The following is a 15,649-nucleotide window of genomic DNA, read 5'->3' as shown; positions in this document are numbered from 1 at the left end:
ACAACCATTTTTCTCAAAACATCATCTACAGTATGAAAAGATAATTTTCAAAAGTTTTCTTTTTTTTTTCTTTTTTTTTTCTTGGTTCACATTTTTAATGTGATTAATTCAGCATTTATTCCAAGCACTCTTCTGGTTAGGAGTCTGTTGAGTAGTGAGTGTTTTGCATGTTTACTGCTTCAGACACAAAATTCCTCTGATGATCGATGTGTGTTCAGTCCCTCAGAGTCACTGACACACGACACAATCATGTCTCTTTTACTAATTCTGGCTACACTTGGTCTGCTTGCTCAAGGTTAAAACTTATTTTTCTATATTATTTATTTATTTATTTATTTTGCAAAGCTTGTGCTTTGTTTTACTTTTTTAATTACAAATATTTTATCTTGTAATTTGTATTTAAATATAACACTTACCTTTTGCTCATCAGTGTCTCATCAAGAGGTCCAGACTCCTGAGTCTCTGTCTGTTAAAGCAGGAGATTCTGCTTCTATCAGCTGCACTGCATCTTCTGGAATTGGTTATGCCATGAGCTGGTATCTGCTGAAACCTGGAAAAGCTCCTAAACTCCTGATCTACACAACTAGATACCTTGCATCTGGAGTTTCAAACCGGTTCAGTGGAACTTATTCTGGATATGAATTTACACTGAACATACGTGGAGTCCAGACCGAGGATGAAGGAGATTATTACTGTATGGGGTATTATAGTTTTAGTGTAGTGTGCACACAGTGAAACAGCATCGTACAAAAACCTCCCTCAGTCAGACGACACAGTGAATGAACTCATGCAGTAACTATGAACTTCATTAAATATATGTAGCTAAAAAAATTTATGATAAATATTTATTTTACTGTAATTGATATTTTCAATATTAAAATATTCTCTACATTTCCATGCTGCTCATCATAATATCACACAACCTTAATCACACAACCTAAACAAAAATAAAATAATAAAAACCAGTAAAAGTGTTATTTCATATTTTAGGTGTTTCTTTTTTTTTTTTTTTAAACATTCACAGAATTCAACACCATATTTGAGAAAATTGCTTTTTTCTGGCAGCAAGAATAAAATGAGCAACAAAACTTTCAGAGCATTGCAGCTGTAAAATTACAAAAGATAAGAATATATAAGCAATAAACTAACAGCATGAAACAGCATACTAACAGCGTGTGTATGTATTTCATTCATCGTACTGCTGTGTGTCGAGGCTCTTGGTGCATTGTGGGACGGGTGCGTGGTGTCACAGCTAACGGTTAATATAAATAATATAAATAAATATTTAAATACTTCATTAATTAAATTCCCCTAAAATATTTTAACATAAATATCTCTTTTACTGTAATTGATATTTTCAATATTAAAATATTCTCTCTATGCTGCATCCTAAAAATAATTAAAAACCAATAAAAGTGATATTTCATATTTTAGGTGTTTTTGTTTTAAAATGTTCATAGAATTCAACATCATATTTGAGACAAAATGCTTTTATTTGGCAGCAAGAATAAAATGATCAACAAAACTTTCATATCATTGCAGTTGTAGAATTACAACAGATAAGTAGCCTATATATGAGCAATATACTAACAGCATAAAACAGCATACTAACAGTGTGTGTGTATGTATTTCATTCATCGCACTGCTGTGTGTCGAGGCTCTTGGTCACTGCATTGTGGGACGGGTGCGTGGCGTCACAGCTGACGGTTGTTGCTCTGCTCCACTCACTCTCAGTGAGGCTCAGGCTGCTGCTCCAGCTGGAAAGTCAGTGGCGGTTTTAGGCATGGGCGAACGGGGCAGCCGCCCGGGGCGGCATTTTTTCATGACACGTGGGGGGCGGCACAAGCACTTGGAAAAAAAAAATCATCTGCGACGCTAAGCGGTTTTCTATTATCTATCATATTATCTATCATATAACTGTGCGGGGAATTGGCAAATTGGCGCCCCTGCTTGCTGAGAAGGTACCGAGCACAGAAGCTGTGTGAGAAGTGGAAAGGGGAGGGGGGTGCGGCCGCGGGGGACAGTTGACCTCTCCCAAATTAGTGGGACAAGTGGGCTAAAGTCAGTCACACCCAGGGGCGCGGGAAGTGTTTTTTTATGTGGGCAACTGTTTAATTGTTGGGAATATAAAAAAAAAAATCGGAGTGTCTATTTAAGTGCAAATAGTTATGTTGCTGGCATAGGCTATTTAGATTAACTCCACCCACAAATGTATGATTGGGATAGTCAAATATGCAAAAGACGGTTACTAGTTGTCAGATTCAGTGGTGCAGATGGTAAAGTTTGCGTTACACTTCTTTCGACACGATGGACCGGGGTTCGAATCTGCCTTTTGGCGAACTTTTTTTCTCCCTTTTTAAATTTCAAATCACATCAGAAAAGCATTTATTTTTTAATAAAAATGAAGGAAATAATCAAAGAGTTGAACATAAAGTATCGGGTAGGGTTAGGGTAGGTGTAGAGAGGGCTTTTGTCCCAATAAGGTGGCATCCATTTAATAATTAGAAATAAAATTAAAAAATTACACTCAATAAGTTATTGCATACTATTTTATAATGTATTACAATGCAGAAGTGCAGATAATTACCACTATTTTTGCAATAAGTAATGTTTTTCTCTAATAATGTTTTTCGCCATGTTTTTATTTTATTTTAACATAGAATAAATAGAATCTAAAGCTATCTGCACTGTGTAGATAACATATCACTAAAGAATACTGCTATTTTCACTTTGTGGTTTAGTCTTGACTTCTGGTCGTGAGTGACAGTGTTGGGGGATGGGAAATCTGTTGATTGTCGAGTGCCAAATAAACACAGAGTGTTTATTATGTATATAGAGTATATTTATTTAAGTTCTGATAACTTATACTGTTTTGTGCAGAATTGTGTTTTTCATGTTGAAGGATTTGTGCAATTGAGAAATATAAGCTTGTCTTACACTTATATTGTTATAGTAAAACTGTTTGTGCACAAATTTTTAGCAAATATACCTAAAAAAAAAAAATTCTCGAATGGGGGTTTGGGGGTTGAGGATGGGCGCTCAGAGGGGGTCTCGCCCGGGGAGTAATTCAATGTAGAACCACCACTGTGTACAGTCCATCCTTCTGCAGCTGACCGGGACTCAGATTGACACCAGAGCTCCTGCTGCTGTCGTCCACCTTCCAGCTCAGCTTCCAGTCAGAGGGGAATCCCTTACTGGCCACACACAGCACTGTAGCCTTACCCTGCTGCAGCTCGTCTCTGGAGGGAGGCAGCACCGTGACAGCGGGACGAGCCGCAGCTAAAGAGAGACACAGAAACTGTGAGGTTTCGTTCTTCTGAAAAACAGCTCTATCAGTCTTTCTGACTGTCTTTCACTTCCCTTTAAGAGATTCAGAGTTAATCAAGCAGATCCAATAGTCCGTAATACACACTTTTTACAAGCAATCTCACATATCTTTACATTTAAAACTATTTATTAATTATAGATAATGTTATATGGTTTCTGTCAACATGTATTCAAATTATTGTTAAATTATTTATTGAAAACCTACTGCATTACTTACAGTTATAGCTGCTTGTAGTTTGAAAACTACATCAAAAGAAAACACATTTCTGTCTCATGTGACATTCGATGAAAAAATTAATTAAAAAACTAAATTAATCAACACTGTAAAATAATGCTGCAATAATATCAACTTAATGTTTTTTTTTAGATAATTTAAATATCCAACTTAACCAAACTAAACTTATCATTTTAAGTATGAACAATTTTGAAACAACACATTATTATTTACTTTAATGTTGAATTTGAAGTTTTGAAGCAGATCTGAATTTCAACAGCCTGTAAAAACATATTAGTGTCAGTATTCATATTAATATATTCAGTGATCAGTATTCATAAAAAATCCAGATTTATGACTATATGAGATATAAATTTATAGGCCTATATTGGAATCAGAGGTCGCGTTAACCGAAAATTTTCCGTCACTACAGAATCTTTTAGCAGTGAAAAATCTGAAGGCTGTCCGTCACTGTGACAGATTACACCAAGGGTGATCTATTAACAGAATTTAAAATCTCAGACTTTGTTTCATATGAAAAGTAACAACGCACGTTTAGCCTATTGTGATTTCATTCATCAACTGAAAACAGCATCGAGTGGGATTTAAGAATCAATATTGGTTCATAAAAATCTATTAAAATCCAGAAATGTCTACCTTTCAGGTTTATATTCTGAACAATATATTCAGACTTGAAAAAGAAAATAATTTAGTATTTTGTAAGTATTTCACCTAAAATTGAGGTGATTTATTTTGTTCTTAAACATCTGAAACAGTAGACATATTTCTATTTCACATGAAGTACACAAACATAATCTATAAAATGCATATAATTTATTTACCACTCAAACAGATAAAAAGGTCAACTAATTCATTTGAACCTGTTTAGAAGACATTAGTATATATGCTGTCACACAAGGCAAAAAAAAAAAAAAATTGTTCTGTGCTTTTCCTTTTTACGTAAATATTTTTTTAAATAAAAAGATATTTACTTACTTCCAACTGAGAGTCGGGTGCCTCCACTTAAGCACTCACAATGTTTATGTGTTTAATATAATTAATCATCCAACCCAACAATATATATATATATATATATATATTTTTTTTTTTAATAAATTTCCATTCCATCCTCCTTCTTCTGTAACTTTATTTAATCCAGACTATTTATTTTTTATTATTTTTAATAATATAACATGTTTTTTCTTTCATTCATTCATTCTTCTGTGACAGTATATCTAACATATACTTTATCTCACTATGAATAATATGCAAAGAATTTTCTATCAAATTAAATTATTCAACACTATTAATTTGCTTGTTGTCTTCTAGCTAATAATAAATATTTATGTAAGATACAGCTGTTTATTATATTGTATAGCATTTATATTTGAATGTTTCTCCATCATTTAGTTATCTTTAATGAAATACTAGGAGATTTTCTCATTTATTTGACAACCATTTTTCTCAAAACATCATCTACAGTATGAAAAGATAATTTTCAAAAGTTTTCTTTTTTTTTTCTTTTTTTTTTCTTGGTTCACATTTTTAATGTGATTAATTCAGCATTTATTCCAAGCACTCTTCTGGTTAGGAGTCTGTTGAGTAGTGAGTGTTTTGCATGTTTACTGCTTCAGACACAAAATTCCTCTGATGATCGATGTGTGTTCAGTCCCTCAGAGTCACTGACACACGACACAATCATGTCTCTTTTACTAATTCTGGCTACACTAGTTCTGCTTGCTCAAGGTAAGCAACCTCCACAGCTTTGAGCTTCTGCAGATGCTGATGTTGAAGATCATTATTCACCTCACTGACTTTACACACAAACACACACAAACACAGAGACTCTTTAAGGCTGCTCAGCTGTTGATTTTCATCATTGTTTCGCACTCCTCAACACATTCTACATATTTTGTTAACAATAAACATCAGAATGTCTTAGTCATGTTTCCACATGAATCTCAGTGGTCACTATAAATGAAATGTTTAATGCACAAATTTTGTCTTTTAGGCAGACAATAAATAGTCTGTATATTTATTTGAAAAATTTAATTATCGATTAAATGATTCAGTTTAAAACCGGTTCAGTGGATAGTACATCCAGTATAATACATCCCCCCCAAAAATAAAAATCAATAGTATTATAGCTTCTTTTTGTTTATTTTAAAATGTTTAATAACATAGTAAGAAGTCAACACCATACATGAATCAAAATGCTTTTATTTGTCAGCAAGCTTAAAACAATACACTGAACATTCACAGCATTGCAAATTTTATTGTTGACTGATTTAGGACAGTGTGTGTGCTTTGTAATGGTTTGTGTGTGTGTGTATTTCACTTGTCATCATTGCACTGCTGTGTGTCGAGGCTCTTGGTCACTGCATTGTGGGACGGGTGCGTGGCGTCACAGCTGACGGTTGTTGCTCTGCTCCACTCACTCTCAGTGAGGCTCAGGCTGCTGCTCCAGCTGTACAGTCCATCCTTCTGCAGCTGACCGGGACTCAGATTGACACCAGAGCTCCTGCTGCTGTCGTCCACCTTCCAGCTCAGCTTCCAGTCAGAGGGGAATCCCTTACTGGCCACACACAGCACTGTAGCCTTACCCTGCTGCAGCTCGTCTCTGGAGGGAGGCAGCACCGTGACAGCGGGACGAGCCGCAGCTAAAGAGAGACACAGAAACTGTGAGGTTTCGTTCTTCTGAAAAACAGCTCTATCAGTCTTTCTGACTGTCTTTCACTTCCCTTTAAGAGATTCAGAGTTAATCAAGCTGATCTGAACAGCCTAATAACACATTTTACCAGAAATCACACATATGCCTATATTTAGAGTTAAAACAATTTGTAATTATAATGTTACATTATGGTTTCTGTCCTCATTTGTTCAAATTATTAAATTCTTTGTTAAAAACCTTCTGTATTACTTACTGTTATAGCTGCTTGTAGTTTGAATACTACACCACATTTCTGTCTCATGTGACATTCAATAAAAAAGTAATTTAATAAAATGCTTTAATCAATCAACACTGTAAAATGTTGCTGCAATTAGTTATATCAACTTAAAATTTGTGGAGGTAACTCAAATATACAACGTAGCGAAACCAAACAGAAGTTAACTTATAATTTTAAGTAAAGAGCATGAACTCTTCATTTTTTAACTTGAAACAATACATTATTATTTATTTTAATGTTGAATTTGAATTTGTGAAGCAGATCTGAAGTCCAACAGCCTATAAAAACACATTAGTAGCAGTATTCATATTCATATATTCAGTGTTTATAAAAACCAAGATTTATAACTGAGACTTAAATGTATTTGGATTTATTTCTATCTTTCAGGTTTATATTCTGAACAATATATTCAGACTTTAAAAAGTAAACAATTTTGTATTTTATAAATATTTCACTGGGGGCCAAGTATGGAGACCCATACTCAGAATTTGTGCTCTGCATTTAACCCATCCAAGTGCACACACACACACACACACACACACACGGAGCAGTGTGTCCCTTATTACTCCTCATGAAAAATGTAAAAAATCAAAGAAATTTATTTTCAGTTCATAATTGCACATTCAGATTCGTGGTCAAATGTGATCACGAACAATATAGATTTTTAAATGTGTTTAATGCCCAATTTTACAGTACTTATATAGTAACTTACAGCTGAAACAGGAATTAGACATATTTCTATTTCATGTGAAGTACATAAACATCATTTTTATGTACCACTCAAATAGATAAAAAAGGTCATTAAAGTAAACTAATTATTTTGAAGCTGTGCTTGTAGTCATGTCACACAAAAATGTCAGAGAATAACTTAAATGGACTTTTCTTCTATTAGTCTGTTCTTCTTCATATTGTTATAACTAACTGATTAACAGAAATAGAAATAGAAAGATATTTACTTACTTCCAACTGAGAGTCGGGTGCCTCCACCGAACGTGTACCACAGTGATACAAACTCAATCAACAGCTGTACAAAAACCTCCTGCACTAAAACTGACACTGACACTGACATCAACACTCACAATAACACCGTGAGACTGTATCTTAGGTTAGTTTTGCTTAGAAAGGTCAATATTATTAATGTTAATTGATTAAATGCAGCAAAATGTATTTTGTATTTTTGGTAAATTCCAGGATGCATCTGAATGTGTTTTTGAAAGTGTTTTGCATATTAACTGAACACGGTGCTTAAAACTCCACTCATGATTATTAGTGTGTGACACCGACACACACACACTTAAGAAACAATGATTTCTCTTATTCTAATGCTGGGGACACTCTGTCTGCTTGCTCAAGGTTCAGAAATATGTTTCTACATTATGGAATTAATCATTTGAAATGTATTTTATATTATTTTAATTTGTGTTTTCTTTTTAGTTTTATTATGTTTAGGTTGACTGCTTCATAGCTAATAAAAACTGGTCTTTGCTTGTATTTTAAATTATTGTAATACTTGTTTTTGATCTCTCTCTCAGTGTCTCATGAAGAGGTTCAGTCTCCTGAGTCTCTGTCTGCTGAAGCAGGAGATTCTGTCTCTATCAGCTGCACTGGGACCAGCGGAGTTGGAAGAGACATGAGCTGGTATCTGCTGAAAACTGGAGAAGCTCCTAAACTCCTGATCTACACAGCCAGTCAACTTGAATCTGGAGTCCCAGATCGGTTCAGTGGAAGTGGATCTGAACCTGATTTCACACTGAACATACGTGGAGTCCAGACTGAGGATGCAGGAGTTTATTACTGTATGGGGTATTATAGTGGTGCAGTGTGCACACAGTGAAACAGCATCATACAAAAACCTCCCTCTGTCAGACACCATGAGAATAATTTCAGACAAGTTTCCCTGTATAATTAAACAACATTTAAAGCAGTAATGACGATTTCTAAAGTATTCAATCGGTTCACTTTATTTGTCATTGTAGATTTCAGCAGAAATTTATATAAGGGGAATGTAGAGCTCATAGCATCATTGTGGACAGAAGCTTATGATTAAAGGCTGGAATTATAAGCATATATATCTGCAGCATGAAAACACATCACATCTAATTATACCGTATATGAACATGTGAATTCATGCCATCAAAACATACTCAAACGATTCTCTTTTAAGTTATATTTTCAGTATTAAAATATGTCAGTATTCATGTTGCTCACATCCACAACATATCTACAGTCTACTTTGTTTAAAATCATTTACTATAAAAGTAATTATCAAACATGAAATGTATATTCTACATGAAACGTATAACCCTTTTCTCTGTTCCTAAAATCGAATTAGTTGACAACAAGGACCAACAATGATGCTGACCTAAGAAAAGGTTTGAAATGGCAAAATCATGGTAACCGCAGTCCTTCTGCAGCACATTGGTACTCGCTGTCGCTGACTTCCAGAATCACTGACTGCCAACACCAAACAAGGATAGAGAAAGGATAGAAACTGTGAAGTTTCTTAAAAACATTTCTATCAGTCACTCTAAGTGTCTTTCTAAGTGTCTAAGTGTCTCTTGCACCTGAAAAGTTAATCAAGCACATCTGAGCCCAACAGACCATAACAGCTTTCAGCTCAATTCAAACACAGGCCTTTATTTGGTGTTCATATTTTTTTCAGGTTAAATATCTAGACCACACCTGAGTTGCAATGTTAAAAGGGGTGTGTCGATGTGAAATATACCTGCAGACAAGTATGTTGTGAATGGTAATAAGACTTTTTTGCGCTTTTATCTTATTAATTTTAAGGCACTATGAACGAAACAGCTTAAAAATAACATGCAATAAAAATGTAAGTTATACAGTATTAACTACGATTGTAATTTATGTGTCTTGTAAATTTCACTCACAAGTAATGTGTGTGTGTGTGTATCATTACTTACACAAAAGATTATTATTGCAAAAATATACAGTACAACACTTGCATAATTATTGTTAATTAGTTTCATTCTTTTCAGATTCTGCACTTCCTTCCAGCACTAGTTTGGTTCTTCAATGGCAAATAAGGGGCATGAAATTGCAAACTGTGTCCAGCCTCCAATTGCATAATTGTAAAATAAGGAACAGATTTTTATAAACTTCTGGCCATATACGATGCTTTGCATAGACAGCAACAGTGATCTGAAAATGTTTATAGGTCTGCTTAACTCTTCACTGGGCTTCTGTTCATGACAGCAGATCTAACAGCCAACATGACTTTGTTCTCGTTTATCATTTGGATACTCTACAGCATGCAAGGTAAAATATATTGTTACATGTGATCTTTTAAATATATATTTAAGCAATAAAATAATATAGTATATAATAATCTGTGCTGTTATCACTTGTTCTACACAGGTTGTTTTGGACAAATTGTTGTGACACAGTCTGAGGTTAAATCAGTCCAGCCTGGTCAAACCGTTTCTATTGACTGTAAAGTTGATACTGTGGTTTACAAAAATGAGCAAGGCAGTGTCTCTAAAGGGCGTTATTATGTATCTTGGTACAGCCAAAAGCCCGAAGAGGCTCCCAGACTCTTGGTTTATTATACAAATGAAAAAAACTCAGGAATTCCATCAAGATTCAGTGGCAGTGGACAAGGAAACGGTCTTGAGTTTAGTCTGACCATCAGTGATGCCCAGTTTGAAGATGCAGGAGATTATTACTGTCAGAGTTACCATGAAATCAGTGGTAAAGCAGTGTTCACACTGTGAAAAGTTCCCGTACAAAAACCTACCTTGGTCAGACTACCAAGAATCCTCTGATGCATCTGAGACCTACAGGTGCTGAAAGCAGAACAAAAACAGGGGCAGCAATAAGATACAAACAGATGTTCTATTTAATCAAATTAATCTTCCAACCCAGATCTGCAATATCAATAGAACATTTCTTGCTGTTCCTGTTATTTCATTTTCCAAATCCACTGGGTTCCATGACATTTCTCATACAGTGTTTCACATATAGAAATATGACAACTGTGCTTGACACAAAGTAGAGAGGGAGACAAATGCAACATGAATACAAAATCAGTCAGTCGATTCTGGCTTTAATAATAAATACATGACAAAAATATTCTAATGTAGTTGTCTCTATAATTTAACATTCTGAATCCATGTTATATTCAGTTCTGTACATTGGTGAATGAGCTGTCACCTCCAGATCAACTACATATATAATATAAATGGTCTCAAGAGATTTTGATCTATGTAGATATTTGTAAGAATGAATTGCAAGCGCTCTTAAAAACAGTATAATTTCAAGGAAAATTGTTTCCCCCGAATATATCAGTTAGTTTGTCAGAATCAATCATGCAATTATAAACATGGAATAATGGAATAAGGCACAATAACAACATAACCAATCATAATTATATTTTTAACACTTAATTTTAAGGTTTGAAATTAAAGTTCTTGTTTTTCACAATAAAAGGAACCTGAAACAAACCATTAAATAAATGCAAATATATATATATATACGAGCACAACATCAGTCGACGTGGGCTAATTTGTGAATCATTTATCATTGCGTTGGCACAAAATGCATTCATTGACGAAATCTGTCAAATTACATGAATTCTTTTCTCACTTTGACACAAACACCACCAAGACTTCATGTACTATACAAGCCAATTTGCACGTTTAAAAAAAAAGATAAGAAAAAACTAGGCATACAGTAAAATGTCAACTGAAGTGTTCCTCACTGCACTTCTATGTTTTTATCAACTCTGTCTTGTGGATTTGGCCACATGCAGGTTCTCATCCACATCATAATGGATGTTTTCATTAGTTAAAATCTTCCTGCATGGCAAATACAGGCCTGACATTGGTCTCCTCCTGTGATGTCATTGCACGCATCATCTATGGCCTGGAGAGGAGGGACTTGTTTGTGAGGAGCCTATTGAAAACCTTCCACCTCCAAGTGGAGAAGAAATTCGGGTTACGCTCTCAACCTCTCCTCCATGTCATGGCCAGAGTAAAGCCTGCCTCATCCAAAAATATGAATGGTTTCCATCAGCTTCCAGCTCTATCACCCTCTAAAAAAGACATTTAATGTATTGTAGGAAAAACAAATGCTGAATACAATGACATAGAATTTTGGGGGATTTTTTTTCTACCCAACAACAGGCACCTTGAAACTGATCATACCTGAACATACTCAGTCCTCAGTTGCTTCACTTTCATTATCTAAACATGTAATATTGTTCATCATTTCACATAAAAACTATGCTTCAAGAGTTATGCAACAGTTACGTAGCTTTTTGAGCAGTTGTATCAATTGATAGTTAGATCATTATAATGAAATGAATAGACACTCAATTCAGATGTAATGCATGAGTTGCATTTTGAAATAGTAATACTTTGATTTTAAAGGGATAGTTCACCCAAAAATGAAAATTTGATGTTTATCTGCTTAACCCCAGGGCATCCAAGATGTAGGTGACTTTGTTTCTTCAGTAGAACACAAATGAAGATTTTTAACTCAAACCGTTGCAGTCTGTCAGTCATATACAGTTTTTTACAATCATTTTTGCACTAATAACAGAACCTTCATGTTATTTTTCAAAACTCTAGGCACATAATTCACAACCGATGATCAAAATCAAAACATTTTTCAAAACACTTAACACTTTTTCCAAATGCATGGATGCATGGATAGCCAAAGATCTTTTGTTCATTGAACTAAAATCACTGGTTCAAAATAACACAACTTAACATCAAAGTATTACTATTTCAAAATTCAACATCTGAATTGAGTGTCTATTCATTTCATTATAACGATCTACAGTGAGGAAAATAAGTATTTGAACACCCTGCTATTTTGCAAGTTCTCCCACTTAGAAATCATGGAGGGGTCTGAAATTGTCATCGTAGGTGCATGTCCACTGTGAGAGACATAATCTAAAAAAAAAAAATCCAGAAATCACAATGTATGATTTTTTAACTATTTATTTGTATGATACAGCTGCAAATAAGTATTTGAACACCTGAGAAAATCAATGTTAATATTTGGTACAGTAGCCTTTGTTTGCAATTACAGAGGTCAAACGTTTCCTGTAGTTTTCACCAGGTTTGCACACACTGCAGGAGGGATTTTGGCCTCCTCCACACAGATCTTCTCTAGATCAGTCAGGTTTCTGAGTTTGAGCTCCTCCAAAGATTCTCTATTGGGTTTAGGTCTGGAGACTGGCTAGGCCACGCCAGAACCTTGATATGCTTCTTACAGAGCCACTCCTTGGTTATCCTGGCTGTGTGCTTGGTCATTGTCATGTTGGAAGACCCAGCCTCGACCCATCTTCAATGCTCTAACTGAGGGAAGGAGGTTGTTCCCAAAATCTCGCAATACATGGCCCCGGTCATCCTCTCCTTAATACAGTGCAGTCGCCCTGTCCCATGTGCAGAAAAACACCCCCAAAGCATGATGCTACCACCCCCATGCTTCACAGTAGGGATGGTGTTCTTGGGATGGTACTCATCATTCTTCTTCCTCCAAACACGTTTAGTGGAATTATGACCAAAAAGTTCTATTTTGGTCTCATCTGACCACATGACTTTCTCCCATGACTCCTCTGGATCATCCAAATGGTCATTGGCAAACTTAAGTCGGGCCTGGACATGTGCTAGTTTAAGCAGGGGAACCTTCCGTGCCATGCATGATTTCAAACCATGACGTCTTAGTGTATTACCAGTAACCTTGGAAACGGTGGTCCCAGCTCTTTTCAGGTCATTGACCAGCTCCTCCCGTGTAGTTCTGGGCTGATTCCTCACCTTTCTTAGGATCATTGAGACCCCACGAGGTGAGATCTTGCATGGAGCCCCAGTCCGAGGGAGATTGAAAGTCATGTTTAGCTTCTTCCATTTTCTAATGATTGCTCCAACAGTGGACCTTTTTTCACCAAGCTGCTTGGCAATTTCCCCGTAGCCCTTTCCAGCCTTGCGGAGGTGTACAATTTTGTCTCTAGTGTCTTTGGGCAGCTCTTTGGTCTTGGCCATGTTAGTAGTTGGATTCTTACTGATTGTATGGGGTGGACAGTTGTCTTTATGCAGCTAACGACCTCAAACAGGTGCATCTAATTTAGGATAATAAATGGAGTGGAGGTGGACATTTTAAAGGCAGACTAACAGGTCTTTGAGGGTCAGAATTCTAGCTGATAGACAGGTGTTCAAATACTTATTTGCAGCTGTATCATACAAATAAATAGTTAAAAAATCATACATTGTGATTTCTGGATTTTTTTTTTTAGATTATGTCTCTCACAGTGGACATGCACCTACGATGACAATTTCAGACCCCTCCATGATTTCTAAGTGGGATAACTTGCAAAATAGCAGGGTGTTCAAATACTTATTTTCCTCACTGTATGTTGAGGTATTATCAGTTTCAAGATGCCTGTTATTGGGAGAAGAAGAAAAAAATCTCCAAAAGTCTATATCATTGTTATCAGTATTTGTTTTTCCTAAAATACAGTAAATGTCTTTTTAGAGGGTGATAGAGCTGGAACTATGGGTATCTTGTGTGTGGGTGATCTAGAGCAATCATGGTTTCAGGCCCATCCACAGTTTATCACCTTGTATTTAGCCCCATACTTCCCTTTCCTTACTGTAAACCGACTGAAGAATTTCTTCTCCACTTGGAGGTGGAAGGTTTTCAATAGGCTCCTCACAAACAAGTCCCTCTTCTCCAGGCTATAGATGATGCGTGCAATGACATCATAGGAGGAGACCAATGTCAGGCCTGTATTTGCCATGCAGGAAGATTTTAACTAATGAAAACATCCATTATGATGTGGATGAGAACCTGCATGTGGCCAAATCCACAAGACAGAGTTGATAAAAACATAGAAGTGAGGAACACTCCAGTTGACATTTTACTGTATGCCTAGTTTTTTCTTATCTTTTTTTTTCTTATTTAAATTTTTTTGAAAAACCTGTTGTGTTGATTATTTCATCAATAATTTTCAAATTTTGTTTAATGATTCCAGTGGCTGTACTTTTCTCTCTAGTCTATTACAATGATGTATGAATGTGTAGAACCATAATGAAAGCTTCATCATGTGTTTTGAACAACTATATTTAATGATTGTACAAAAACCTACACAGTGAAACTATGGGTATCTTGTGTGTGGGTGATCTAAAGTAATGTTCCTATGATATTTCATAATAAATGAGTTTTTTTTTAAATGCAAAACACGAGTGGAGTAACAGTGGGGGGAATAGTGAATTATGGAGTCTATTTCAAATACCGTGAACATTAATTCAGCGTGTGCGAATTTGCGAAACCTTTCCACATGAGCTTGTTTTTTCAGTCTCCCACAATGAAGTCTTGAGTGACTGTAAAATATAACTACTCTGAACAACTTTCTGGTTCAGGAGATTTGTATAGCAGAATTAGAACGATGCAAAATGACAACAAACCCTCAATGTTACAGCTGAACAACAATAAAATCAATTATAATGATTAATAACTTTTATTGATCAATAACTTAGTTCATTAGAACTTTAAAACTGTCCAGAAAAAAAAAAAAAAGTCTGACTCATCCATTGAAATATGTTCCTTGGCGGTAGGAGAGGTTGTTGTTCTCAGAAAAAACAAAAAAACATTTACATTGTGAAGACACTTTGCATTGAACTGCATGCTTCAGTGCTCTGGAGGTCTTTATAGATTTGTGAGACTATGATTTTATGACTGACAGCTCTCCTTCATGATAACAGATCATAACGCAAACATGACTTTAATATCCATCATTATTTGGATTCTCACAATCTGCATCTGGAGTAAGTATATAGAAATTCATATCATATCATATATATATATTGTCACGGGGTGAGGAATCACACGACAAGGATTGCAATGTAGTGGCCCCGAAGGGTGGATTTATTGTGAGGGAAGGGTAGTGCAACAAGGGAAACAGTCTACGTGGGTGCTCCGGTGCGGTGAGTGCCTTCTTCCTCTTTCCCGGTGTAGCAAATCCGTGGGGTGCTCTCATGAGGGGCCGGTCGGTCATACGCTGCTGTCTGTAGGCAAAGAGAGAGGGCAAGTTAGTGCTCAGTCTCCTGGAGAAGTCTCTCTCTGTGGCAGGGCTTGCGTGGCTTATATAGCCGGCCTGTGATGAGCCGCAGCTGTGACCGATCAGCCAGTGATG

At 35.7% G+C, this 15,649-nt stretch overlaps 1 long non-coding RNA gene and 3 gene segments (V, D, J or C); 3 read left to right on the top strand and 1 right to left on the bottom strand.

Moving 5' to 3' along the window:
* Positions 1–143: 143 nt before the first annotated feature.
* Positions 144–895, top strand: LOC131525109 (immunoglobulin kappa variable 1-8-like). The segment is given in 2 exon segments: positions 144–295; positions 431–895. Coding segments are annotated over 2 exon segments (351 nt in total).
* A 4,848-nt stretch (positions 896–5,743) lies between these two features.
* On the bottom strand, positions 5,744–7,693 carry LOC131526400 (Ig kappa-b4 chain C region-like). The segment is given in 2 exon segments: positions 5,744–6,201; positions 7,450–7,693. Coding segments are annotated over 2 exon segments (435 nt in total).
* Positions 7,694–7,793: 100 nt separating this feature from the next.
* Positions 7,794–8,323, top strand: LOC131525143 (immunoglobulin kappa variable 1-6-like). The segment is given in 2 exon segments: positions 7,794–7,842; positions 8,022–8,323. Coding segments are annotated over 2 exon segments (351 nt in total).
* A 39-nt stretch (positions 8,324–8,362) lies between these two features.
* Positions 8,363–10,561, top strand: LOC131526401 (uncharacterized). Its single transcript, XR_009267443.1, has 3 exons — positions 8,363–9,238; positions 9,489–9,768; positions 9,868–10,561. It is a non-coding gene; the product is annotated as an uncharacterized LOC131526401 (long non-coding RNA).
* Positions 10,562–15,649: the final 5,088 nt, after the last annotated feature.

The sequence above is a fragment of the Onychostoma macrolepis genome, chromosome 19, assembly GCF_012432095.1.
Source record: "Onychostoma macrolepis isolate SWU-2019 chromosome 19, ASM1243209v1, whole genome shotgun sequence".
Lineage (NCBI taxonomy): Eukaryota > Metazoa > Chordata > Actinopteri > Cypriniformes > Cyprinidae > Onychostoma > Onychostoma macrolepis.
This window is presented reverse-complemented; position numbering and strand designations above follow the sequence as displayed.